Here is a 26,656-nt window from a genome sequence, read left to right as displayed (position 1 = left end):
CTAACCTGCTCTTAAAAATCTCCATGATGGAGATTCCACAACCTCCCTAGGCAATTTATTCCAGTGTTTAACCACCTTGAAAGTTAGGAACTTTTTCCTAATGTCCAACCTAAACCTCCCTTGCTGCAGTTTAAGCCCATTGCTTCTTGTTCTATCCTTAGAGGCTAAGGTGAACAAGTTTTCTCCCTTCTCCTCATGACACCCTTTTAGATACCTGAAAACTGCTATCATGTCCCCTCTGTCTTCTCTTTTCCAAACTAAACAAACCCAATTCTTTCAGCCTCCTTCCTAGGTCATGTTCTCTAGACCTTTAATCATTCTTGTTGCTCTTTTCTGGACCCTCTCCAATTTCTCCACATCTTTCCTGAAATGCGGTGCCCAGAACTGGACACAATACTCCAGTTGAGGCCTAACCAGCGCAGAGTAGAGCGGAAGAATGACTTCTCGTGTCTTGCTCACAACACACCTGTTAATACATCCCAGAATCACGTTTGCTTTTTTTGCAACAGCATCACACTGTTGACTCATATTTAGCTTGTGGTCCACTATAACCCCTAGATCCCTTTCTGCTGTGCTCCTTCCTAGACAGTCTCTTCCCATTCTGTATGTGTGAAACTGATTGTTCCTGCAGCCCCACACTGGAGCATCCTCATGCCACCCGTGGGGTTAAGCGTACTCTATACAGATGGACTGTTTAGCGAATTTGCTGCCAGCCTCTAACAAGCCTCTAATGAGCATATGCAAATGACAATTGTCAGAAGCTTGTAACTCACAGGGACAGAAAAAGGCACTTCTCTAACACCAGGGTGACACCCACCATCAAATTTCAAATTCCCGTTTCACAGCCTGGAGATAAACAAAATGGTTGTAAGACTTTAACATTAGCAAAACAATCCATCTCCCCTACTCTGGTTCTTAGAATCGGCTGAATCATTTTAGATGAAACTTTTAAAAAATGTCCAGCTTACGGCAGACACCCAGCATGGAAAATTGCAGCCTGAAAGATTAAAGTTTGGCAAAATTACAGGCAACTGGAAAGAGGGTTTTATAATGAAAGTGCCAGGCAACCTTAAATAGAGGCGTTTCTGCTAGTTTTGCTGATGTGCGCACACACAAAATATTTATTAACTGCTGGAAATATTTATTGTTTTCTTCAGTTCATGAGTCTGAAATACGTAGCAGCAGGAGGAAATGGACAAGATAGAGAAAGTCTGCCATTGTTAAGAAAACACCTTTAACACCAAGATGTTCCTTCAGTAGAAACATTTAGTGTGTGATTGAATGAACTTTGCTGCTTCTGGCCTGAGCGGGCCAAGGATTTGTCATGTGATAGGTTGCTTCAGAAGTTGGTGTTGCTCTGTCCCTTGACGGGCTGGTTACAAATATGGTTCGCACACTGGACAGCGCGCACAGCGTCTGAAGATCGCTGTAGATTCGCTAAAATATCCAGCTGTCTGCTCAGCAATAACTACATTTTGCACTGTGCTGTTAAGTGGGCAATTGCTCTGAGAATACAACTCACAGTGAATTTAGGGAGGCCGAATGCATGGACCAGGGCTGGAATTTAGATACATTCTGATCTTTCGTAACCAAGTGGTCAGGATCTTGATTGCATGCCTCGCTCAGAAGAAAGCACCTTTAACAGCGCAGTTTCCCTTAAGAGAATGCATGGGCATCTGTTCAGCTGTGAGTCAGGGAGAACAATATCTTTTACAAGCCCTCAGCACAGATTCCTGGATTTCCCCATGAGGTCTCCCATCCCGTCTGTATGGCCCGATGCTCTTTGTTCCCAGATGTATGACCTTACATTTGACCTCCCTGAAATGCATGATGTTTGATTGTACCCATCCAGCCAAACGAACCAGATCACTCGGTGTTAGTGGCCTGTCCTCATCATTTACCACTCCCCCAATCTTCGGGACATCTGTTACCGTGCCTTTGTGGGCCACAACCGAGGATGCCAAATTCAGGACAAACTGCTGAGAAATAGAGCAAACACCCCCCCAAACTGATGGATATTCTTCCGTAAGATATACCAAACCAGAAACAAAAGTAAACGCCTGTTTCACCACAGTGGCTAACAAGAAGTCATAAAAGCAGTTTCCTTAGGCATCCCAGTCCTTGTATCACCACCAAAACCACTGGATTTAGAGATGTGTGGTTATTAAAACCAATTGCATCAAATAAAAGGTTCTTCTGATCCCAAAGGACCAGCCATACACCCAGGTCCATATATAACTTAGATCTTACCTAAAAGTCACGCTGATGCCAATCCTTTAATATCTAAAATCTAAAGGTTTATTCATAAAAAGAAAGAAAGGTGAAAGTTACAATTGGTGAACAGAACCAAATACACCAATAATTGCAAAGTTCTTGGTTCAGGCTTGTAGCAGTGATGGAATAAATTGCTGTCTTAAGCCAAGTCTCTGGTTTCCAAATCACTGAGAGGTCCTCAGTTCCTGGCTTAGAATCCTTCCATTCATGTAAGTTCATAGTGCAGAGGCTGGAGCAGAAAAGGGGCAAAATGGAGGGGTTTTCAGGGTCTTTTACAGCTTCAGCCATGTGGAGGGAATCCCATTGTTCTCACTGTGGAAACTTACAGCAACAAGTCACATGTCCATGCATTTCGCCTAATTACAGCAGGAAATTCTGTTAAGTGTAGATAGGCGTCTCCCATGGTCCATTGTCAGTTAAATTTTCTTTTGATGGGCCACTCAATTTGAATAGTCCCTCCAAGATGTGCTGGCTGGCTACCTTGTGGGTGTTACCCCAGGAGCAAACATTTGAAATCCAGGTATAGAGCCAATACTTACAACTTCAAATACAAAAATGATACATGCATACAGATAGCATAATCATAACCAGCAAATCATAGCCTTTGCATAGACACCTCACTTGACACCTTTGTACAAGATTTGCTGCAAATATATAACAGTGGTTGCAATGATATTAAAATATGACCATATAGATCCAGATAATGTCACAACATCTGCAAACTCTTTTGGAAATGATTTTATGTTTTCTTCCAGGTTATGGATAAAAATATTAAATAGCATAAGGCCAGGGACTGATCCCTGCTGAACCCCACTAGAAATACCTGCTTGACGATGATTTCCCATTGACAATGACATTTTGAGATCTATAAGCCTCATTTATAATTAGGGCTCTACCAAGTTCACAGTCTATGTTGGTCTAGGTCACGGTCACAGGCTTTTCAAAATCGTCAATGTCATGATTTCAGATATTTAAACCTGAAATTTCCCAGTGTGGTAACTGTAGGGGTCCTGACCCAAAATGTGTGTGTGTGTGTGTGTGTGTGTGTGTGTGTGTGTAGGGGGTTTGCAGGGTTATGGTAGGGAGATCACAGTATTGCCACCCTTACTTCTGTGCTGCTGCCTTCGGAGCTGGGCCCTTGGCCAGCAGCCGTCACTCTCCGGTGCCCAGCTCTGAAGGCAGGAGCACAGTAGGGGTGGCAATACTGCGATCTCCCTACCATAACCTTTGCAACCCCCCTGCAGCACCCTTTTGAGTCGGGACCCAGAGTTTGAGAAACACTGGTCTCCCCCGTGAAATCTGTATAGTGTAGGGTAAAAGCACACAAAAGACAAGATTTCACAGGGGGAGACCAGATTTCACGGTCTGTGACGTGTTTTTCACGGCCATGAATTTGGTAGGGCCCTACTGATAACGTGCCCTGTTGATTTGGTATAGTTCTGGTTTATCAAAATGTTGTGTGGTGTCAATGCCTTACAGAACTATTTTACATCGACATACTGCCTTTATCAACCCAACTTGTAATCTCATCAAGAAATGATAAAGGCAACTCCATGGAGCAGTGCCAAGGAATTTACACAGTGGTTCAGTTCAGAATAAGTGTAAATTCACCTCACTGCTCTCCTTGGTTTCTCTCAACTATTTTCAGAGCATTCAGATCTGGACTCTGATGTGAAGAGTGATGAGACCGATGGGGTGGAGGCGGAGAAGTGGTTTGGCACAACCTGTCCACCTTGATAGTTAGAAGCGGCCAACTGCCAGCAGCTGCAGCACTAGGAGCCTCTCAGTTTTAGAGGCTTCCGACGAAGTGGGTATTCACCCACGAAAGCTCATGCTCCAAAACGTCTGTTAGTCTATAAGGTGCCACAGGACTCTTTGCTGCTTTCTCAGTTTTAGGGCACTGGCCCAAATGAACACAAATCATCTGTGACCTAAAGTCTTTATTATCTGACGGCTTTTTGGGGTTGGAAAGAGGAGCTAAGTTCAGTTCAGATGGCCTAAGATGTCCTCATCACTGAAACCAACACCACCACAGATGGTTCTGTGTCCTACCTCCACAGCAGGCTGACGACCACTGGATCTTCATGGAGCTCGATGATGCCTTCTCACTCTTCCAGGCCAGAGTCGTGCCACACACACCTCTGTTCCTAAGGGTGTGTTAAGTTTCTTAAAATTCATATTTTAGAGAGAAAAAAAATCAGGGAGAGTGAACCAGTTAAAACAAACTTTTATTTAGCAAATTATATTAAGAATACAGACGACGTTATCACACAATGAAACTTCCCTTTGTAAAATACAGGAGGGTGATCTAAAATAAATATAAAAAGTCAGAACATTCATCAGGTTAATGCACAGTAAATTCACTTCCAATAGCCCAACAAAAATGCAGCATCTTAAAAACATTTCACAACTGCATAAAAGGTTTTTCTTTTCCATTTCTATGACACAACAGTTAAAACTGCTGCTGTTAGGAATTCGTTTCACAACAAACAACCCAGAAAGATTCAACCAGTTTGGTTTCCCTGTACCAAATGAACAGATGAAATTGAGCAGCACCACACTTCCCTATTGACAACCGCGTCTGACTTTTATGGCTCAGAATTACCAGTGTTGAAGTGTGTCCTGTTATCCTCTCTCTTCATTGCCACAGAGAGAGCTTTACCTTAAAGTGGTTCTTCAAGGCGCAAAGGCTGAGGTAATAGTTAATACAATGATATGCACCCCCCTCTGCGATGGGCAGAATTCAGCCCTATGCAGAGGATCCAGAGAAGACTTAGGCATCACTTATGTCCCACTTAAGCTATTTGGAGGACATGTTGGCCTGCTGCTGGCCCTCAGCACAGGGCTGATGCTTCCCTATATGCATGATGGGAAACTCATAACGGGGACCATAAATCCTGGAGGAGTCAGTGTCGGGGACAAGGCCTCTCTCCTCCCGTGGAAAGCTGGAGTTATTCTGCTCAGCTCCATGGAGTGAGAATCCACCAGCAAAGCTCCTCTCACTCCAAGGCAGTTGCTCATTTTTTTTTTAAAGGGGTAAAGCCTAGTGCAGGAGGCAGCCATCTTATGGAGCTGTTTGCACTCAGCTCTTGGGAGCTCAGGGAAAGTGGCCACAAATCCAGTTCTATTAGATTCAACAATGGCTTTGAAGTTATTAAAAAACCATTTTAAATACCAAACCTCAGTGTTGTTCTTCAGGTGGTTTAAGGCCCCCGTAGAGCAGCTTGGAGCTCAGCTCTACGCCATCTCTATCCCTAGCTCCCATGCATTCTGTCACTTCCCAGCAAGATGGCTGCCCTTGGCCCAAGCTGAGCTCGCCAGTCAGGACCTTGCCGCTGAATGCTGGTGAGACGCATGCCCCAGCACTGAGGCGAGCAGATATCTGGGATGGACAAACCAGGCCACAGCGTGGGATCAGCAGAACATCCAGTTCCTTAAGCAATCTGTACGGAAATTCAATTCGCAAAAAGTGGAGTGTGAAGATGCAGCCAGGTGAGGCCTGGGAGGAAAGGAAAGGTGAGGGGAGCGTGGGCCAGAGGGGAGGAAGGGCAGAGGAAGACAAAGGTTGCTTGGGGGAGAGTGGCTGAGAAATGGCTTTTGCCAGCCACACCCAATCCTACCTCTCTCAGGCTAAACACCCCTTTGGAGATACAGGGGTGGGGGCAGGTCACGGGGTCTCCGAGGTGCCGCCAACAAGCCTACAAACTGTGACGTGCTGAGACCAGCTCAGCCTCTTCTGTCTTTGATAGTTTTAGTTTTGAGAAATTAGAAGACTGGTGAAAAACCCAAATAAACTCAGCACCACAGAATACTGATCTCTAACTAGCACAGCAGGGTCACAACAGACTGTCCCTACAAAGCACCTGCTCAGAGCGAACTCCTGGCAAGGGACGCAGCAATGGAAGGAGGGTTAGGAGCAGTCTCATCCCACATGACTATGGCTATGTGATGAGGGAATGTATCAGCTAATTAACTACACGCATTTATCACAATGTTCACAGGCTACATCACTCTGGGAATAAATCCGTCCCTCTCTCTTACTACTACATGGGATTTCACAATCTAGTTCCCTGGCTGGCCCAGGAGCTATCCGCATACATTGCTGCAGTTCTGCCCTTTGCTAGGGGAGCATCACCCTGGGAAATCCCAGGGCAGTGCATCACTGTTAATAATTCATCTGACTGTAAGCAAGCCCCCACTTCCCCAGCACTGTCTCCTCAGCAGTGTCAGGAGATTTCATGATTATTTGGCAAAGTAATTTCTTCTTCTTCCAAGTGGAAGCTGCACACGCCTTAGCTTGCTCTGGGGATAGATGTGGGCTGACCAAGACATACTCGTTACAGGTAGGAGGAATCAGCCCTTCTGTTTTACATCCACTCACCCCCACACCTTCTGTCAAGGAGGCCTGGTCATGACCCCTCTGCAGCCACTCCTATCTCAATCTCAGGGCTAGTGCAGAGCAGCGGACACACTCCCTCCTCTGGGACTGCACGGGCCAATGCTGGAGAACTCACACCTTGTGTGGGGAGTAAGACACGTAATGGGAAATCCACTTGCCAGTGGAAGGCAGTAACCACTAGGAACCAGGGCCAGCCCGGCATGGAGTTATTTTGAAGAAGAAAATTACTGTTCAGTAATTAAAACCTGCCTATTGAAATACTGATGTGATGCCTGCAAAGACGGGGAGGGGGGGGGAAAGGAGAGGGGGAGCACCCCATAGCTAATGAGTTCCAAAGGAAATCACTTGCACTATCGTCAATCTGCTTAGACTGCTTCCTGCATTGCACTCTCAGCCCTCTTGCCTAAGGAAATACTCACAGCCATCCAAGCAGGTCTGAGAGTGCACGAGAAGTTCTGACCAACCATCCATGGATCCTGACCCAACACACCCCATTTGCCCTACACTCTTGTGCAGGCCAAGCCTATGGCACAGAAAATCTCGGACATGTCACTGGCAAACTGCACAAGCACAAATGTAAAGGTCAAATGTTCATTTTCAGCCTTTCTTTGCAGAGAAACAGCTTTGAAACAGCTCTGCAAGGGCTGGGAGAGGGAGGGGAGGAGGAAGCCTCCATTGAACAAATCCTTGTCCCAGAGTTCGGCATGTGTCGTGTGTGCATCGTCTCTCAGAAGGTGCTGAGGACAAATGCACTGTCACTGTTGCTAAGCAGCTTATAGCATCAACTCAAGTTTCTGAGAGCGAAGAGCTACTGATGCACTTTAACCTACTCCCACAAACAGGATGGCAAAGCTCCAGATCGGTTTTAAAAAGCAGTCCCAACATTTCAGCTTCACCAAAGCTGGGTGGTTTCCACAGCTCAGTCTGCTGAACCAAATGCTGCAGCCTCTGACAGAAATTCCTAAGGGTGCCAAGAAAATGCTCTGTGGCCCCAAGTATCGATAGGCGTTTGATAATCACAGATATTGGCTTAGCTCTGATTTAGAGCAGGAATACCCAAGCTTTGTCCAACCAACGGGGCCATTGGCCTGTTCTTAGCAGCCTCTGCTGCCCACTGAAATGTGTCTACAATGGAGCAGCTGGGTCTGGCCTCCCCTGGAATGAGAAGAAACTGTCCATTGGGATGACAGCTCCCACAGGAGACGCTTCACCTTCATCTGGTAGACCTATATGGCAGAACTCCGGACCACACTAGCTATCCTGCTGTTAAATCTGAAGCTCCTAATTCTCCAGCTTCAGCGTATAGGGAGGGGCAGCTCTGTGACACTAACTATCATCCTTAGGCTAGGACCAACGTTGCAGAAAACCTTGACCTACCTGCTACTATGTCCACAAAAACAACAAGGAGTCTGGTGGCACCTTAAAGACTAACAGATTTATTTGGGCATAAACTTTTGAGGGTAAAAAACCTCATTTCCTCAGATGCATCTGAAGAAGTGAGGTTTTTTACCCACAAAAGCTTATGCCCAAATAAATCTGTTAGTCTTTAAGGTGCCACTGGACTCCTTGTTGTTTTTGTGGATACAGACTAACACGCCTACGCACTGATACGTCCACAAAGCTGCCCTCAGCCAAGGAGGGAGCTACAAATTGATCTACAATGAACTACAGGACAAGTTACAGACAGCTGAAAGGTCGGAAACACAAGAGATGGATGGGATGGACAAACGACTGCAGTATGGAGTGAGTTTGAACTTCAAGTGAACCTGAGCAGAATGACCAGGCTGACTGCGCTAGCTTCCGTGATATGTTCATTGGTTGATGTCAGCACCATCAATCTAGCCTCTGTGAAGCTTGGCAGTAAAGGCTGGCTTTGCTTTCCTGCAGCAGAAAATAAGAACTAAAAGCCACTTTGGAACCCTAAAGGAAAGGAGCACCTTCTGGGAGTCACCCAGGCCTACACAGCTGATGCCAAATATTACAGGCCTTAAATCTTGTGCTCAGACCTGACCCTTTTATAACCATATACGCCCATTCTTCCAACAACAGAGCTGGGCTCTAAGAGGCAGTCAGTAAAAGAGAGACTGGTCTGGAGAGTCAAAGCAGAGAACCTGAATCGGGTTCTACCCAGAATGCTATGGTGTTTTGCACTTATTTCCCCCCAGAAACATGGTACAGTGCTTTGAAACCAGAAATGGATCATTTGACAAGAAATATTTTACATATGTACAAATACAAAATACACAAACCAACAGTACAAAACCTACTATTAGTCAACATTCCGTTAGACTAGAGAACTCAGGAAAGTCAAAAGCAGTGCAAAGCGGGTCCGAATAACCCAAACCCAGAGCTACAATACCAGTATTTGTTACTATGGCAATTGCATTTTAATAGGGTTAGACAATCTGTCTTTTACAATACAAAAAGTTGCACACTTTAACACTTACTTTTAAAAAATGCCATTTCGCTGCTGTAACGTAGTTTTGTCCACAGCAGACCTGAAAAGCAGCACAGAGCTCAGATGAATGCTTCTAAAGAACTTATTACAGCAACAGACTTCACCAAGACATGCATTTGACTCAGGAGTGAGCCAGGGACACCACTTGTGAGCATGCTGAGGTCAGGGTTTAATGCATCAGACACTTGCCCAGTGGAATTATCTCAGCCTTGTCCAACATGATCAGGCTTTAGCATTTCCCTCCCCGAGTGCAGCAGTGTGCAGGGACGGGGCGCACAAATCTCTTTCCTTTTAGCAGCCAGCAGGGGCAAATGTTTGAAAACTGCCAAAGTAACTGGCAGGTTCCAATGCGCACTTTATGGGCAGGTGCCATGGCAAAGCTTTCGGGTGGCTGGGAGAAGTCAGGATGGCATTGCAGAGGTCTGGCTGGCTTGCTCTCCATAGGCCAGAGAGAACTACGCAACATTTGCCACGATCCTCTACTTCCAGGCAATGGACACGCAGCCTTTGTGCCAGGGAGAGGCGCCACTGAGATCCCTGTGCTCTTCGAGCTACTCCATTTTGCCAGTGACTTGGGAGAGAGCCCTAAGTGGAACTGAGCGAGCGACCCTGGCTACGTGAGCTGAAAGTAACAAAAACCATTAGGGTCTCAGGTGTATCCTGGCCACGAGCGAGCTGTTGGGCAGTCGACTTGGAGAGGCAGATGAAGGGTTTACCATTACTCAGGGTTAGCTTGCTAATCTAAGGACTTGAACGGGCCCTGGACCGCTGACCCTGCACAAACCAGAGAACCTGCTGTACTGAGAGGGGCAGCTGGGGCAGTTCCCAGTCTAAGCTGGTGCATTTTGTGAGTTGTGGACTAACTGGCTGTATTTTTAGCCTCATTTCCCAAAACACTCTATCCTAGCAGGGCTCACTGCTGGGAATCTCTCCAGATTCCCACAAGCTGGGGCTCATGGCTTGCAGCATTTCACTCCAGATCTGTATTGCAGTGAGCATGCTGCAGCAGGTGCTATAAAGCAGGGAGAACGGAGGAAGCCATCTGTCAAGCTCTGACTAAGGGACTCCTGACGAGGAATTGCCCCAGCAGGGCTAAGGGGTGAGGGCGCCTGGCAGAAAGGGTTAACACAGTCCAAATCTCAGAAACAACATGTACAAAATGATGGGGGAAAGCGCAGGAAGGAAGGCAAGTCGTTAGAAAAGTGTCCCTCTGCCGAGAAGGGTTCCAGTAACACTGCTCATCAGGGCTCGCCTGCCATCAGTAGTATCTGTGCGCACGCGCCGCGTCTCCAGGGAGCCGGCCTTCCCTCGCTCCTCAGGACTGTGGCATCTGCTGACCTCTAGTGGGGCTGGGGGGCAGCCGGGCAGCCGCACTTTGCTCTGTCCTGAAGCTGTAGTCATACTAGAGAGCGGAACAGAAAGAGAGAGTGACAATGCTGCAAGGGAGTGGGCTAAAGCTGCGGCACTAGCACTACGCGGAGCTCTGGGCTCAGACCCACCCTTCTCGCCACCCGGTGCAGGGTAAAAGGGGACACGCCCTGCTCCCTGGTGCGGCACCCAGAGCTGTTTACACAGAGCGACGCATTGTACCTGGGTGAGCACTGTGCCTCTTGGCTCCATGCATGCGCCCAAGCCCCTCTGTGTTCTGCCCAGAGCTCTCCCCAGCCTGCCCACAGCCCTGCTCCCACAGCGCTGCCCAGTGCACTGGCCAGAGGAGGCCACTACCGGATGCAGCAAAGGGTCACACTTGCTGCCTCTTCCACTACAAACTGGCCATTTCAGTCTGTAGCATTGCTATCTGCTGCCAGCTCAATACTCTGCACAACATTCATTGAGGGAAAGCAGGGGTGTGTCCCAAGCCCTGCTGATTCTTTCGCTTTTCCTCCAACAACTCAGTTTAGTTCAAAGTGTAAGATTATAATCCAGACCTGTGCTAAGGAATAAATGGAAAAGCAATTCTCAGTTAGTGGGAACAAATGCTCTTTAGCATTTCCAAGCACTGGTCCATAGCCAAGCTCCCAGAGTGATGCTGGTGTGGCCAGTGGAACCAGCAGCAGCACTATCAGTGGGGATGCAGGGAATTCCTTCCTCCAGGTTAAGTAGCTCCTTGTGCTGAGATAAATTGGAACATATTATCTATCACATAAAGCAGCTGGGAGAAATATTTCTCCTCTCAGGGAGTGGGTACACAAACTTGCCCCAGTTTAATTAAACTAGTTTAGTTAGATGGTGCAATCCCGCAAGTAGACGCTCTTATTTCACCCCGAGTGGGACTTATTTCAGTTTAGCTTAAACTGGTTCCTAATTGATTTAAAATAAACAGAAATAAACCGGATTTAAGCTGGAACAAAAGAGTGTCCATGTGGAAAATCAAACCTCACATGAAGCTAGTGCACTTCTGTGCAGGGGGCCCCTGGAGAGCTTTGCCATTGATTTCCCCGAGAACACGACCGACCCTGGCTGGGTGCGGCAGAACTCAGGGTACCCTGCAAAAAGCCACTTTCTAACGTCAGCTCCCGAGGCCTTTTCTGGGCAGTGATTCGCTCTGACACCCAGCGTGACTTTCAGCAGGATTCAGCCTGGCCGGCTGGCTCGTGACCAGGGCATTTGTCTCCAGAGATGCCCTGCCTGCACAGACCAAAGGACACAGCGCTTCCCTGCCAGAAATCCATCTTCCAACAGCAATAACAGCCACAGCCCAGGGCTTTTCCTGAGGATTTATGGCTGGCTGGGATCCCCCAATGAACCTCTGGCCATCAGCTCCTCCCAAGCAGCATTAATCCCCAGGAAATGCCCTGTGCCTGACCATTAGTGCTTAGAGGTTTCACTGAGAAGAGCTGTAAGTGCAGGGTAACACTGCCATCGTGTGGCAAATCGTGGCTCATACACTTCCAATACCAATCAACTGAGCACGTGCTCTTTCATCGAGACTGAAATATTTTGCTCTTCTGCGGCATCTTTCAGCCCAGGATCGCCAGGTAATTGCAATTAGTTAAGTGGCATAAGGATGATCACGCCAGCTGGACACATGGGAAAAACGCAGCACACAGCGAATAAGTGACGTACCCTAGTGGCAGTTAGGGCTAGAACCAGGAGTCCTGACTCCCCTTCCCCTGGCCCTAGCTCTGGTCACTAGGGTCGCTCACACCCTCTCCTCCAAAGTAACCAAACAAGCAGAGGCTGAAGAAGCCATTCCGGACACCTCAGTCCAGAGCAAACGCCCCCTTTGCCCCGGGCACCTCGTTACACAGCTCAAGCAGCCCCTCTACTGCGGCCGAGGAGGAAATACGGAATCATTGAACCTGACCCGTCACTATCACTGCTCAGTAAATAACCTCGGCCCTGACTAGCACGCGTGACTGCCACAGGCGAAGCACACAGCTAGGTCCCCAGCACAGCCGCGAAAGCCATTCGCCACGGCCAGTAACAGCCTGGGAGCAGAGCCGAGGGCACTGACACGGGCGATTGGGGTCTGACAAGTAAAGCAGGTTTTCCCCACTCATTAAAGCCTTCTCCCTGCTGGGACACTGGTGGATGAGCTCAGCTGAGAAAGCCCCCCAGCCCCTTCCCTGCCCCAGGAAGCGCAGGGATAATGGTCACGGAAACCACCAAACTGCAGCTCGGTTCCTCACGCCTGGCTCTGGGCTACGTTTCCGGGTGGATCGTGCCTTTCACGCCCCCAGCTCACGACAGCAGGGAGCCTGCATGAACGGCGGCTCCCCGTTCCCTGAGACAGCCCCTCTGAATGACTCTATGGTCTATGGGCTGCTGGCCTCACCGGCCCTCCCTCTGGCAAACGCAGATGTGGAACCAATGTGGGACATGCTGCTGTGGTGATGGGGCCTGGAACACATGATGGGCACAGCTCCTCAGGCGAATGAACCAGCCCTGTGACCATGCCTCGTGACAGGCAGGACGCGCAGCTCAGGGCAGGAGACTCACAGCATGGTCCAACAGAGGAGCTAACCTTGGGAAAGGCCCTAAACCTTCACCCCACAAACCCCACTTCTCCCAGGTGTCTGGCTGCCAGCAGCACTCAGCCAGTGACCCACGGCACGTGGGGCGAGCCGAACGATTTAGGCTCTTTGGTCGCACACTGTCAGCCAGTTTATGCTCACATGGGAATTTCCCCTCAGCCCAGGTATTTGCCAGGCACTGTCTGCAGCTAGTTCTTAGTCTGTATCTCGCGTGTGCACGGCTCCTCCCTATGACATGATAGTGTCTCTTACTATGTGTCTGTACAGCCCCGAGCACAGCTCGGCCCTGGCCATGCCGGTCCTATCATGAGAAAACCCAACCAGGCAGCGTAGGGCTGTTTCCACAGGCACTCGAGCCAATCGACTCCTTCACTGGGATATCTGGAGGAAGCCAGCACTGATATGAAGCAAATTGAAATGTGTGCGGAAGCAGCTGTGCCTGGAAGCTGTGTGGAGATAGCTGCCCAGTTCTAACTACGGCCCTGCATCTACGTCGCTGTGGAGTCTGTGCAGTGGAGCCACTCACATTTACACACCCAATGGGTCATTTGTGAACATGAAGGCAGCAGGACGGCTCCATTTGGAAAAGCACCTACGCACAAGTTTCGCTCTCGACTGTGCTCGCTGGTTCTTCCTGACTGGGCTCTGTGGTTTGTCTATTCCACGGGCTCAGAGCTCAGCCGTGCTGCTTATTGCCGTGTTGGTGGGGGTGTTCCCTGGTTCATACAGCTGGGCATGCCCAGCGCTGGGGGACTGGCCCAGCTCTACTGAACCCTCTGCATCAATCCCACGGGATGGCTCCATGCCCCTTCCTCTTGACCCTGACTCACGGGTCATAAAGGCAGATATGCAGCCTGCTCCTCTCGGCAGAGACCTCATTGATGAGGAGTGCTCAGAACTGGGGCAACAGGCCACAAGTACCCCCCTCTCCAAGCCGCTGGGTGGGAGACCCCTCCTGGAGACCCTGGGGGGCTGCTAAGGGGGTGAAGGGGCAGGGAGGATCCATAGGTACCCAGACTCATTTCTAACTGTACTTGTTGGAGTGGTGGATGTTCCTAACATGGGGCAAGGGATGGAGCAGGTGGGGCTATGGCTCCTTCCATCCAGAGCTACCAGCAGATGCACAGGGCCTGGTGCTAAAAGGACACTAGTCATGGCCCAAAAGGCAAGGGATACTCAAATCTCCTCCCCTGCTTGTCCGTGGCCTGCCCAATCTATGCACCAGTATGGGCCTGTGCTGCTGGAGAGGGGAGTCGTTAACATCCCCTTGGCAACGATGCCATCACCGGACCTGCCAACGAGCTAGCAGCTGGGCCAGCTCCAGCCGAGGACCAACATGGGCGGAGAATGCCTATGTGCAGGAGCGCTGAAGCTCCTCGCTGGGCTCTAGGATTAGGCCAAGCCCAGAGGCCCAGTGGGTTGGAGCCTGGGATGTATGGGCCCATACGCTGGGCAGGGACCGAGTTCTGTTAACACCTGAGAGCACGCAGCATGCAGCACAGAGCTCGGGAGCACCCTGCGGCTCCACTGGCCAAGGACCGGTCTGAGCGCAAACAGCCATCCCCATGCTAAACCCACCTCTGAAGGCAGAACAGAATCATAGCACTGGGAGGGACCTCGAGAGGTCGTCTAGTCCAGTCCCCTGCACTCATGGCCGGACTAAGTATTATCTAGACCATCCCTGTCAGGTGTTTGTCTAACCTGTGCTTAAAAATCTCAAATGCCAGAGATTCCACAACCTCCCTGGGCAATTTATTCCAGTGCATAACCACCCTGAGAGTTAGGAAGTTTTCCTAATGTCAAGCATAAACCTCCCTTTCTGCAATTCAAGCCCATTGCTTCTTTTCCTATCCTCAGAGGTTAAGAAAAACAATTTTTCTCCCTCCTTGTAACAACCTTTTGTGAACTTAAAAACTGTTATCATGTCCCCTCTCAGTCTACTCTTCTCCACACTAAACAAACCCAATTTTTTCACTCTTTCCTCATAGGTCATGTTTTCTAGACCTTTAGTCATTTTTGTTGCTCTTCTCTGGATTTTCTCCAATTTGTCCACATCTTTCCTGAAATACACAATACTCCAGTTGAGGCCTAATCAGTGCGGAGTAGAGTGGCAGAATTACTTCTCGTGTCTTGCTTACGGCACTCCTGCTGATAGATCCCAGAATGATGTTACCTTTTTTTGCAACAGTGTTACAATGTTGACTCATATTTAGCTTGTGGTCCACTATGACCTCCCCATATCCCTTTCTGCAGTACTCCTTCCTAGGCAGTCATTTCCCATTTTGTACGTGTGCAACTGATTGTTCCTTCCTAGGTGGAGTACTTTGCATTTGTCCTTATTGAATTTCATCCTATTTACTTCAGACCATTTCTCCAGTTTGTCCAGATCATTTTGAATTTTAATCCTATCCTCCAAATCTCTTGCAACCCCTCCCAGCTTGGTATCATCCACAAACTTTATAAGTGTACTCTCTATGCCATTATCTAAATCATTGACGATGATACTGAACAGAACCGGACCCAGAACTGATCCCTACGGGACCCCACTCGTTATGCCCTTCCAGTATGACTGTGAACCACTAATAACTACTCTCTGGGAATGGTTTTCCAACCAGTTATTCACCCACCTAATTGTGGCTCCAGCTAGGTTGCATTTCCCTAGTTTGTTTATGAGACGGTCATGTGGGACAGTATCAGAAGCCCACTAAAGTCAAGATATACCACATCTACCGCTTCCCTTCTATCCACGAGGCTTGTTACCCTGTGAAAGAAAGCTCTCAGGTTGGTTTGACAAATCCATGCTGACTGTTACTTATCACCTTATTATCTTCTAGGTGTTTGCAAATTGATTGCTTAAGACTGGTCTGTAATTCCCCGCATTGTCCTTATTCCCCTTTTTACAGATGGGCACTATATTAGCCATTTTCCAGCTCTCTGGAATCTCTCCCATGACTTTTCATGGAAGGCAGACCTGGCCCCAGGTTTCCTCAGCCTCCCCAAACAGGGCCGAGGCAGATTTACTAATCTGTGTGCTTGCCAGGGGAGAGGCTGGATTTGCCCTGGGACATTGTTAACAGGCCAGTGTTATTCTGTACTCTAGAAACCCAATGTCTGGGCCCTGGCCGCTTCTCCTGACATGTCACATGCCCTGGCTGAGTGTCTGAGAGGCCGGTTAAGGGAGAACTCTGCTGATAACATCACGCTGCTTACCTCTGACAAAGGAGCTTCTATCAGGGGATCTCGTAGCACTGAACATATGAGGGCAGTGTCATTATCCCCATTTTACAGACAGGAAACTGGGCACAGAAAGGGGACATGACTGGCCCAGGCCAGGAACAAAGCCAGGACTAGAACCCAGGTCCCTGGACTCCCAGTCCAGTGCTCTGCCCACTAGATCACCCTGTTTCCCTGACACCTAAGGCCACACAGATGAAAACACATTTTTGCCACTATCACATCTAGAGTCTGATTCTGTACAGTGAGCTATTTTCATCTGGACTGTACATTCTTCTAGGCAGGGGCTCTTCTTCTGGGTAGCACCTGGTGTCCTTTAGATTAAGAAATAACAATCATGTAGGCTTCAGGTAGGGATGGTCTCTTTCCTACACTTGTATCGTATCCAGCACAATGGAGCTCCAGTTCCAACAGGAATTTTTGGGTGCCACCATATTATAAATATTTACTACTGATCAGAGAAGTGGCAAGCCAAGTTATTTTCTAGCCGCAATAAAATGTTACATCACTAGATGGTGCTACAAGACCACAAATTTCTTTGTGACAAAACCTGCTATTCTTTAAAGTTAACCTTTACAAAAGGCAGTTGAAAAAAAGAAAAGTGAATACATGTGATACAGGGCTAAGGAAATTTGCTGCCTAGGCAACTGAGAAATGGGTATTTAGATGCCAAAAACATAAGGAACTCCTGTCTTATTCACCTTATAAAGAAAATGATCTATGGCACACAGCTCCCATGTTCAAATGGAATCTGTACAAGGGAGGATGTGTCAAGAAGTCATCTTCTCCACGAAAGCTTTTTAATTGGCAAACATGTCTTCATTAATTTTACCTCAATGTCGTGATGTCACAGCCAGCACTATCAGCCCCAAGCTAAATAAGCAATAAGCCTCATTTTTCAACACACAAACACATAAAGATGTCAGCTCAAACTGTTTACTAATTAACACTTAAAAAGACACAAATTAGATATGCGTGGCTAAGAGCAATTATAATCAAGACGAATTTCTCTAGTCATTTGGGAACAGAAAAAAATGTCTAATTGCTGGAACCAATGTTTTAAAAACTGAAATCATGCCAGTTAGCAAATATGTTCATTTAAAGAACATTTCATGTGACTACACTCTGGAGAATTGACTACAAACAGGAGAACAAGGAAAAATATTTCTGTATAAAATTAAGATTTTAAACTCTTGTTGATTTACAACTTCTTCATTAAAATGTTTGCAAAGAGCAGCCTATGAAAACCTGTAGCAATTAAGTGGTTAAATGAACTGCCTTCCTTGTCAATTTGAAGAGAATGATTAATATTAGATGTTCACTTTGCTAATTAGACTCTCACTAGACTTTTAGCTAAACGCCAAGTTAAAACTGAGTGGTGCATTCTGTCGAAAGCTTGCGCTGAAAAGAGCTGGGAGGCCGATGGTCATGCTTTATTGTTAACTATGTTACAGCATGGAGGTTTAAGGCAATATTGAGCTGTCTGATAAATTGCTCGCGACAGTCTGTGGAGTTCTGGGCATGAATGGGGCTGAGGGCCCTCTTCACTGGCCGTATGTGTCACTCTCACCTCTACAGAAGATAGTTTAACTTGTTGAGACCATCCCCTTCTGGGGATTCGTTACCAATGCATTATGACACAGGTCTCGCTATGCAGGGGCACATGCAGTGCATGACAAACAAGCACAAAATCCCTTCCTGGAGCTGAAGGCGGGAACAGCAGAATCTTTTCTGGATGTATAAATGTCCCCCCTCCCTCCCAAGAAGTGAACTGTGCTCTAGTGACCAGGACACTCTCCTGGATGTCAGGAGATTTGGATCCACGCCTGGCTTTGCCACTGACCTGCTGGCTGACCTTGGACAAGTTGCTTCTCCTCTCTTTGCCAAGCGACCCTTCCACCTTTTGGTTTGTCTTCTCTATTTGGAGTGTAAACTCCTTCTGGCAGGGACTGTCTCCACAATGCCCAGCCCAACAGCACCCTCATCCAGATGGGAGTCTCTAGGTACTCCCGCAACGACAACACTTCCCCCGAAGAGCTGAAAGTTTGATTTGTTCATGTAAAGGAGAAGGCTGTTATCACAGCCTGGAGAATGGCTGGTACAGTTGGCATATTCCACTATATAAAATGAATAATCATTCCTGGAATTCTTTGGGAATATTTCTGTGCGGCATGCAGCTCCAGGGAAAATGCTCTTACTGCGGTTGGAAATCCAGCAGGTTTGCTGTAATGGAGCTATTGCTTGCAAGGGAAATAAAGCTACACAGAAATTCACAATATTTATATGCACAGCTCTCTGTATGCAGACAAGATGCTTCATCAAGGAATATGGGCTGCATAATTAAACTTTTCATTACTCTGAAACACATGCGGCCTGTGATGGGAGAAGGGGGTGTTGGGATGGATGGCTCCCTTTCATTGCAGCACAAAATGAGAGTGACACTCACGTTCCCTCACATAACCTGGCTGGGGGGTGGTACGCTGAAAAGGCTTTGTAATCTGTAACTCTTTGGAACAGTGCTTCCATGTCTGGAGGGCTCTCCCCCATCCAAGATCTTGCACATGGTGCTGGGCTTCAAACCTTGATGCTGAAATCTAACATCTTCTTAATCTCTCATGCTAGCAGGATGGACAAAACCTACCAACTAAAACACTGTTGCTGCTGATCTTAGCAACAGATGCTAACAGTTCAGGCTCACGTCGGGTGGGGCAGCAGCACCTGGCACTAGTCAGGCTTTGCATGGACCAAGCTGTTCTGCTTTTCACCCAGAGTAAAGTTCATCCCTGTGCACTGGGAATATCCCATGTATGCCCTCAAACAGGGAAACTACTCTATACCCTCACTCTGCCATTTCTCAGTAAGAAAAGGAAAATAAAAGTATTAACCTATTATCTTATATGCTATCTGCATGCAAGTGCCCCAGAGGAGCAGGTGACTGAGATGGTCCAGAACAGCAAGGCTCTAGGATTTGAGCTGGCTTGTCACTGATACACATTTCCATGGGGGAGATGACACATGGGATACTTTGAGATATTCCACAACCAGATCGCCTGGCTCTAAACCCTGCTATGTGTCAGGGCAAGGAATTATTCACAATCTGGATGCACCTTAAACCTGAAGACATTGTTCCTGAAGATTTGCTAGCTTATAAATAGAGTCTTCCTTATTATGGAAATAAACATGAGAATTCCTAACTTCCCATAAAAATACTTGAGTAATAAACCACTGCGTTTTGTTGTAAAGTAACCTATAATCTGCATGTGACACTCCTTCCATTTTTATGACATACTACAAATCAAAGATAAAAGGAGTAGTCAACTGTTTTTCTGCGTTGGCTATGACAGGTTCAGAAATTTTGCTGTGCCACATTGATTCACTTTGCCTTCATTCCAGCCATCCTTCAGTACAGGAACCTGTTAGCTGATAACACAAAAAGGGAATCCCAAAGGAACATGGTTCCACCAGCTCCATCTTTAAGACAAATATTCCTCTCAAAGGGAAGCTGCCTCTGACTGACTGCTTACCATCCTGCGGTACAGCGCATGCACACACTAAAACACTGCCTTAGGAAAACAGCAATTACACAAAGCTAGAGGTGGACAATACTCTGGTTTGATCCTCTCTCTCTTTTGGAAGGTTCACATTCTCTAAAATCTCAGCCTATTTGCTCCTGGTGACAAGTTATGTTCACCATCAAACTGAAAAATTATGAAGCAGTTTACCTGGCACTGCTTAATTGAGTTCAATTGCTTCCTGAAATGGAAGAGGCAACCTCACACAAACAGTGCCCTGTTTGGGAAAACACGTAGTTTGTTAATAAGCGAGAAAGAAAGGTTAAACAAAAGAGACATCTGGAATTAAATGGAGGGTGCAGATTTTGCTGTTAGATTCAATGCTTAAAGCTTCTTCTGGTGCAAATCAAAAAAGGCATTTGTAATTTTGAGCTTACTGTTTGGCTTAACTTAATGTTGACTTTATCCACCAGCAGTGACCTGGCAAAGCAAGCTAAACTCTTTCCATAAGGGAGGAAACCTTACAGCTATGTGAGCACAGATTTGGCTGTGCCTGTGCTCAGAGTCCCACAGGGCCACTTACCTCCTTTTCGATTTCTGCCAGGGATTTGATTGTGATGCCCAAGAGATCAACTTGCTGCATCTAAAAAAAACCCCCAAAGACCCCAGAAACATGCTGTTTAGTTTTTAGAATAATTCAGCAGATACATTCTCTGTTACTGGAGAGTCAGAGGCCCCAGCTATAAAAATCGATGTAACCCTTTTCCCCAATACACCACACCGACACAGAGGCAGGTGGACCATGGGCAGTGATTGCAATGCTTGCTTATAACTAGGATTATTTACCATTCTTGACAGGGTAATTTAAAACTGGTAAATCCTTCGCTGTCTTCCTGACATAGAACAACTGCTATTGTACCACAGTGTGTAACACACCCTGGATTTTAGATGGCAGTGGGGCCATAAGCAGGAGAGGCATTAGCTGTGGAAAAGCCTGACCACACTGATCATCTGGTGGCAATGGTGTCACAGGAATTTAAGGAAGGATTAGCCTGGCCTAATGGCTCTCTGCATTTCTCCTAACTGCAGGGGGATTCCAGTTCTCTGGGAACGTGAGTGGAAGGGATGAACAACGCACAAACGATCCTTTTCAGACAGCAATGGCTGCAAAACCATCACATTTTATCTGGAGTTTCTATAATCGTGAAACAAAAAAGATGTAACAGCAGACACAGGACATGAAGAACAAGACACAGAAGGCAGTTCCGTGTTTTCAGTAATAGTTTCTTGTACACTGATTTTTCAAGAGACATTGCTTGAGATAGCGGCTGGATTAGGGGAATGGTAATGGGATGTGGAGCTTTTCCGCTCTAGATTACAGTCTTAAATAAGTACCAGGTGAGCAGTACTCCAAAGTTTTTAAAAGGCACTTATTTGGGACTCTCTATGGAATCCATTCCTATGGACAGGTGTTCACAAAACACACCACCACATCAGGAACTAACCAGCACCCCCTGCTGCCCATCGCAGCAGATACATCCTGAACTGAACAGGACACGAGTCCTCTCCCTTCAGAAACAGACACAGATCTGAGTTCAGAAACCTCAGTGCAGGGTAGCGTGAGAAGCTTACACTGTCACCACCTGTGCCGAATCAGCAGGGCTGTCAATGCAGACCCTAAATTCATCACCAGCACTACGTCCACTTCAAAATTCAGTTGGCAGTATTCTGTACATGGAAACACAATCTCGCTTTGCTGCTGCACTTGATACACTTTGGCATATATAATCTCTCAAACCAGAGGGAAACATGAATACTAAAAACATTTTTCTAGCCACGTTTCTATTGCCTGGACCCCAGCGGAGGTCCAGCTGTTGTATCATTAGGACATAACAACCTCTTTAAACTTTCTAGACTGGAATTGGTAAACAGGACAGCACAGCCTCTCTCCACAGAAACTGGAATCCTGCCAGCATAGCCATGGCAACCAAGCTACCTTGGGTCAGCTAAAGTTACTTGCACTCCACGTGCAAAATCACAAGCATTTTTCAAGATTAAGCAGCTCCCAGAAAGATGTAAGTGATGCGTATTGTGTTTCATTAGAATGGAGGCACCGCCCAGGACTCTCAGCTGTAAGTGCAGTCCCAGAGCAACATTTTGATGACACGGTGACCAGCACATCAGGTCCTGGGAAAGCCGGGCTGCCAGTTCTAACGAAGATGCAGACTGGGAACGATTTTACTTTGGCTCAGCAGCAACAGGCCAGACCCCCAATGGAATGTCCAAGGCTCCCACCAAAGAACTGAAACCCCCTAATTTTTAAACACAAATTACAGTACTGTGCTGGTTCGATCCAGTATTCATGGGCGATGGCAGCCCTGCCATCTTTGCTACTGGGGAGGGCTTGAAGGTGCCTTACCAGCCTTATACCACACTTGTGCAAGGTCTCACTGCAGCTTGGCACCGCTCTCTGTGGAGTTATGAAGAGCAGGGATGAAAAGAACCCTGCAATATCTCTAACTCTCAGTGAGTGTCTGCAGTAGTCACAGTGTCATTAGCATTGTACTCACCTTCTGGGATCTGAAAGAACAGGGCCACCCCTATGCAGGGAAGGGATAACAGATTTAACTTAGACTTGGAAAACCAGGTATTTGCTTCTTTTTTTTTTTTTTAAACATATACAGACAGTCTCAATGCAGCCAGGAATTTACTCATGATCACCTCAATCTTAGCAGTGCTAAAGGGTTCAGCTAATAGAGGAATTTACTTTTAGAAATGATCTGGTGAAACAATCTAAACAGCCAGCCACACGTCAAACAAAAGTGTTCTCAGGTGCATCTACAGTCACTATGGTGAAATTCACCCTCGTACAGGCGGCCAGCACCAGGACTATGCACCAATTATGTTCCACAAGCTTAACTGGTGCTTATGCCTTGTGAGTGCCCTCCACATGAGGGTGAGCTTTACCCTAGAGAATGATGACAGTAACTTACCCCTTCAGGAGCGCAGGCAAACTTATCTGAGATCATAAAAGGCACTCCATCCATGGCTGAAAAATACAGATGAACAGAGAGTTGAAATCTTACATGGATATTCTGATGTCCAATAACTTACTGCGTTTCCAGAAACATACCATGTATGAATCGCATCGACATTTGGCAATAACATACCAGGGTAAAAAATCAATCAGGGCAGACCAGTCTGTTGACTCTCCCAATTGTCCTGCCAGTTCAAAGCACAGGGGGGGCAGTGAGGTATACCCATGATAACATCCAGTCTCATTCTGGCCATTGGCACAATTTCATACACTGTGTTCTATGAATTTGCTCCCAACTTGGTTGGACTCTCAAGAGGGGCAGCGTCTGGAGCCCAAAACAAATGCAGATGGCTTAAAAGGACAGACTTCCACTTGCCACCTACTGTGTAGTAACAGTGTGCATATAAACTGCTACATAAAAAAAGAGCCCTCGGGATGTAGCACTTTTTCTTAGTGAGAGAAAAATCAAATGTTTGGTTCAGAGGACAAGATGGGTTTTGTCCCCTAGAACACAAGGCGATAAGCATCCCACAGGCAGACTTACAGGGGGAGGTTTGGAAAAGAGACTTAGAAACTTGTTTGCAATCCTTTAAAAAACATCCTGACACTAGAGATGAAATGGAGCCTCCCAGACCGTCAGGAGAAATGACCTTCCCTTGCCAGTCCACTACTGATGAAAACACTAGACAGGAAAAAACCAAATGCAAATATAATGCACTAAACACAGTCCGCTGGAAGTGGATGCCAATGAAATCAGAGTATCCGAGACACCTCGAGTGGGGTAGCAGCCTTGAGTCACACTGCCCTGGCTCTCTTGGTTTGCAGCACGATCTTAGGAACAGGGAGTGGGTTTTGCATATGCTTTGGGTCGTCTCCTCTTTTAAACCACGATAAGGATCTTTGTTGTACTGTCACTTCCTTTGCAACCCTCAAAGAAAGCTCTGAAAGGCACTGTAGCCCAGGTGAGCTAGTTTATTTCTGGAACCTGCATCTCTCAGCAATTCCCATAAAATTCTGAAAAAGGCACGTGTCCAAGCCAGCACACTGAGCCTCGAATAGGCTTTACAATTTATCCACACTGGTTATTTGCTTCGATCCTTTCAGCATCTTTCCATTTCAGCTCTGAGAAAAAGACGACGTGACCATGTCCCCAAAACAAGTTTAATGCTTGCAGTGGCCTCTATCTTAACCCCAAACAGGTTCTCTTCCGGAAAGCATCGGACCCAAGGCTGTGTTTCTTGGGCTCTGATTTGAAATGGCCAGGATTCTTGCAACTCTTTGGTTTGTGTGCCTAACGTCAGCCAACATGGACGTTGGCTGTAGGAAGATTTTCATACATTTAACATTTGACATGCACTTTATATAAGTTTTCTTTGACAAACCAACTCAGATGGAGGCAAGACGCTGCGTGGCAGCAACACACAGCCACAGTGTTACAACAAACAAAATATACAGATGAGAAACAGTGCCACGGAGCCAAGCAAGTTCTCAAACCTGGGAGACTAGCAGCACTTCTTACCCTGGCAGAGAGATGCTTTGGTCAGCCAGACAAAGGATTTTGTTAAAGAAATAACCCAACACTCGTCTGTTTGTTCCTCTAACACAGCAAAACAGCCTCAGAAATGCATCACTAGGCTCCCTCAGTCTTTGAGACTGTAGTTAAAAAAACGCTGATACACAGTACAGAGAAACCCAGCAGATGAAAGTAAGGATGTGCCAAAGGCTCAGTAGCGCAATTAGCATTCTCCTAAACAAACGAGCTTCAACAGAGCTGTAATTAAGCAGGCCTGTAATTAAGTATATGCCCTTTATCATAACGATCATGCTTAAAAATGGCATGATGCATGGAAGTATGTTATTAATGCTGTAATCCCAAAGTGAAAGCAGCATACATAGGAATCAGTGTGTCAGGCCCGTCACTAGGCTGTTTGTAAAATACATTAAAGGGAAAAATCAGAAAACAATGAGCTCATTCAGCTGTTCTTTGTATAGGCAAGCCCTAGAAGTCGAGGATTTGAAATACTTACGGATTCAGGAGAGTTTGAACAAACAATGCACTAAGCTGTCATTGTCTGTCCCTCCACCAGACCTGTACTGGGGGCAAGGAAGGGGGAGAAAGTGAAGTGTTTTTTTTCCTACCAGCCCCGTACCTGTGTTTGACACAAGGGCAGCTGTTTGGAGAGTGTGGGGCCAGTCTGCAGAATGCACATTGTGTGGAACAGAACTGGAGCCCAGCTGGAAGCAGGCTGCTCTCCAACCAATCTCCTAACAAAACAAAGGGGTTTCAGCTGGAATCTTTATCCTGACTTCACACCTGAACTATTCTGTTCCCTGACAAAGTAAATGTGCCCCTGGGTGTCACCACTGATCTGAAGAGTCCTGCACCTCGCCCCCACCTGTTGATTTCTGGAGATTTAACATCAATACACAAAGCGCAGGTGGGACCACAACTGTTCCAACATGAGACACCATGCGAGAGAGATTTAAAATGCTGGGTTTTTTATAAGTACTTTTTCCAAGCCCAGTTTTGTGAGCGTTTCTAGCAATTTTGGGGGCAAAAGCCCAAATTTCCTTGCAGGGATCTGAATCCAGATGGCTAACAGCATGTTTGATATTGGGATATTTGATCCCACCACAATATTGAGTTATGTTCAATTAATGCTCATATTTACATTTTGTGGGCAAGGATTTCCCCCAGCACACTCTGGGCAATACTACAGCCTAAATAATCATTAACAACAAAGCACAAGAGACTGCAGGGAGATGAGGAGGCTGCTGGGATGTGGGTGTGGGGCAGAATGGAGTCACTGAATGCAAGAGTCACCCCCACTTACTGAAGCCTCCCTCCCTTTTCCCCAGCACAGCGCCCCCTAGTAACCCTCAGCTAGCCCAGCTCACCAGCCAGTCTCCTAGAACTTGGCGGCTGGGGTTGGTGGCTTCAGTCTTGTATCCATTGAACAGGCAATCGAGGTGTGGCACACTATCACCCTGGGACCCACTGCCATGTAGGGCCAGACTCTACCCCCATCACCCCGTGAGTAGCTACACGGACGTTAGTGGCGCTGCTTTGCACAATTAGATGTTAGTGCAAGTGTGGGTGGCAGAATCCAGCCCTCAAGTGTATTTTTTTCAAATCACCATTAGCACTGAAATGAAGTTTCTGGTAATTCACAAGGGAGGGTGAGGGTTTAATCAATTATCAGAGGTGTAGCCGTGTTAGTCTGGATCTGTAAAAGCAGCAAAGAGTCTTGTGGCACCTTATAGACTAACAGACGTATTGGAGCATGAGCTTTCGTGGGCGAATACCCACTTCGTTGGATGCATGTAGTGGAAATGCATGCATGTATCTGATGAAGTGGGTATTCACCCATGAAAGCGCATGCTCCAGTACGTCTGTTAGTCTATAAGGTGCCACAGGACTCTTTGCTGGTTTAATCAATGCGGATGTGAATTCCATATGAGGACGTCTTTGCTACACGATGAGTGAGCAGAACAAAGACAAGGAAACAATGACCAGAGCTGCAGCTACTATCTGCTTGGGAGGTGCTGCGTGTTGGTACTTGGCTATGGGTGCGATTCACTCAAAGGGCAGCGGGAGACGATGCTGAACTGCGATTTACTAGCAGCCAGTTCATTTCATAATGAAGTTAAATGAAATTGGAAGGCAGCTTTTAATTCTATGCCCCTGCTCCAACATTGCGCTGAAAATAATCATAATCCACAACCTTTGATTCTCTTTTCCTGGTGCTTTTCTAGAGTACGTGG

At 47.0% G+C, this 26,656-nt stretch overlaps 1 protein-coding gene across 7 annotated transcripts in view; it reads right to left on the bottom strand.

The window, feature by feature from the left end:
• Positions 1–4,475: 4,475 nt before the first annotated feature.
• The window catches only part of MVB12B (multivesicular body subunit 12B), a 104,028-nt gene continuing 81,847 nt past the window's right edge, over positions 4,476–26,656 (bottom strand). For 4 of the 7 annotated variants that reach the window (XM_039506207.1, XM_039506206.1, XM_039506202.1 and 1 more), the window contains exons 8-11: positions 22,848–22,903; positions 20,438–20,497; positions 9,121–10,533; positions 4,486–5,717 (exon numbers count right to left, since the gene is read on the bottom strand). In XM_039506207.1, coding sequence (XP_039362141.1) covers positions 10,447–10,533; positions 20,438–20,497; positions 22,848–22,903 — 203 coding nt within the window. In that variant the 3' untranslated portion in view covers positions 4,486–5,717; positions 9,121–10,446. Of the gene's footprint in view, positions 5,718–9,120; positions 10,534–20,437; positions 20,498–22,382; positions 22,455–22,847; positions 22,904–26,656 lie in introns of those variants that run through there. The other 3 variants (XM_039506203.1, XM_039506209.1, XM_039506208.1) reach the window with 3 other exon arrangements.

This window comes from Mauremys reevesii, linkage group 19 (assembly GCF_016161935.1).
Source record: "Mauremys reevesii isolate NIE-2019 linkage group 19, ASM1616193v1, whole genome shotgun sequence".
Taxonomy (NCBI): Eukaryota; Metazoa; Chordata; order Testudines; family Geoemydidae; genus Mauremys; species Mauremys reevesii.
This window is presented reverse-complemented; position numbering and strand designations above follow the sequence as displayed.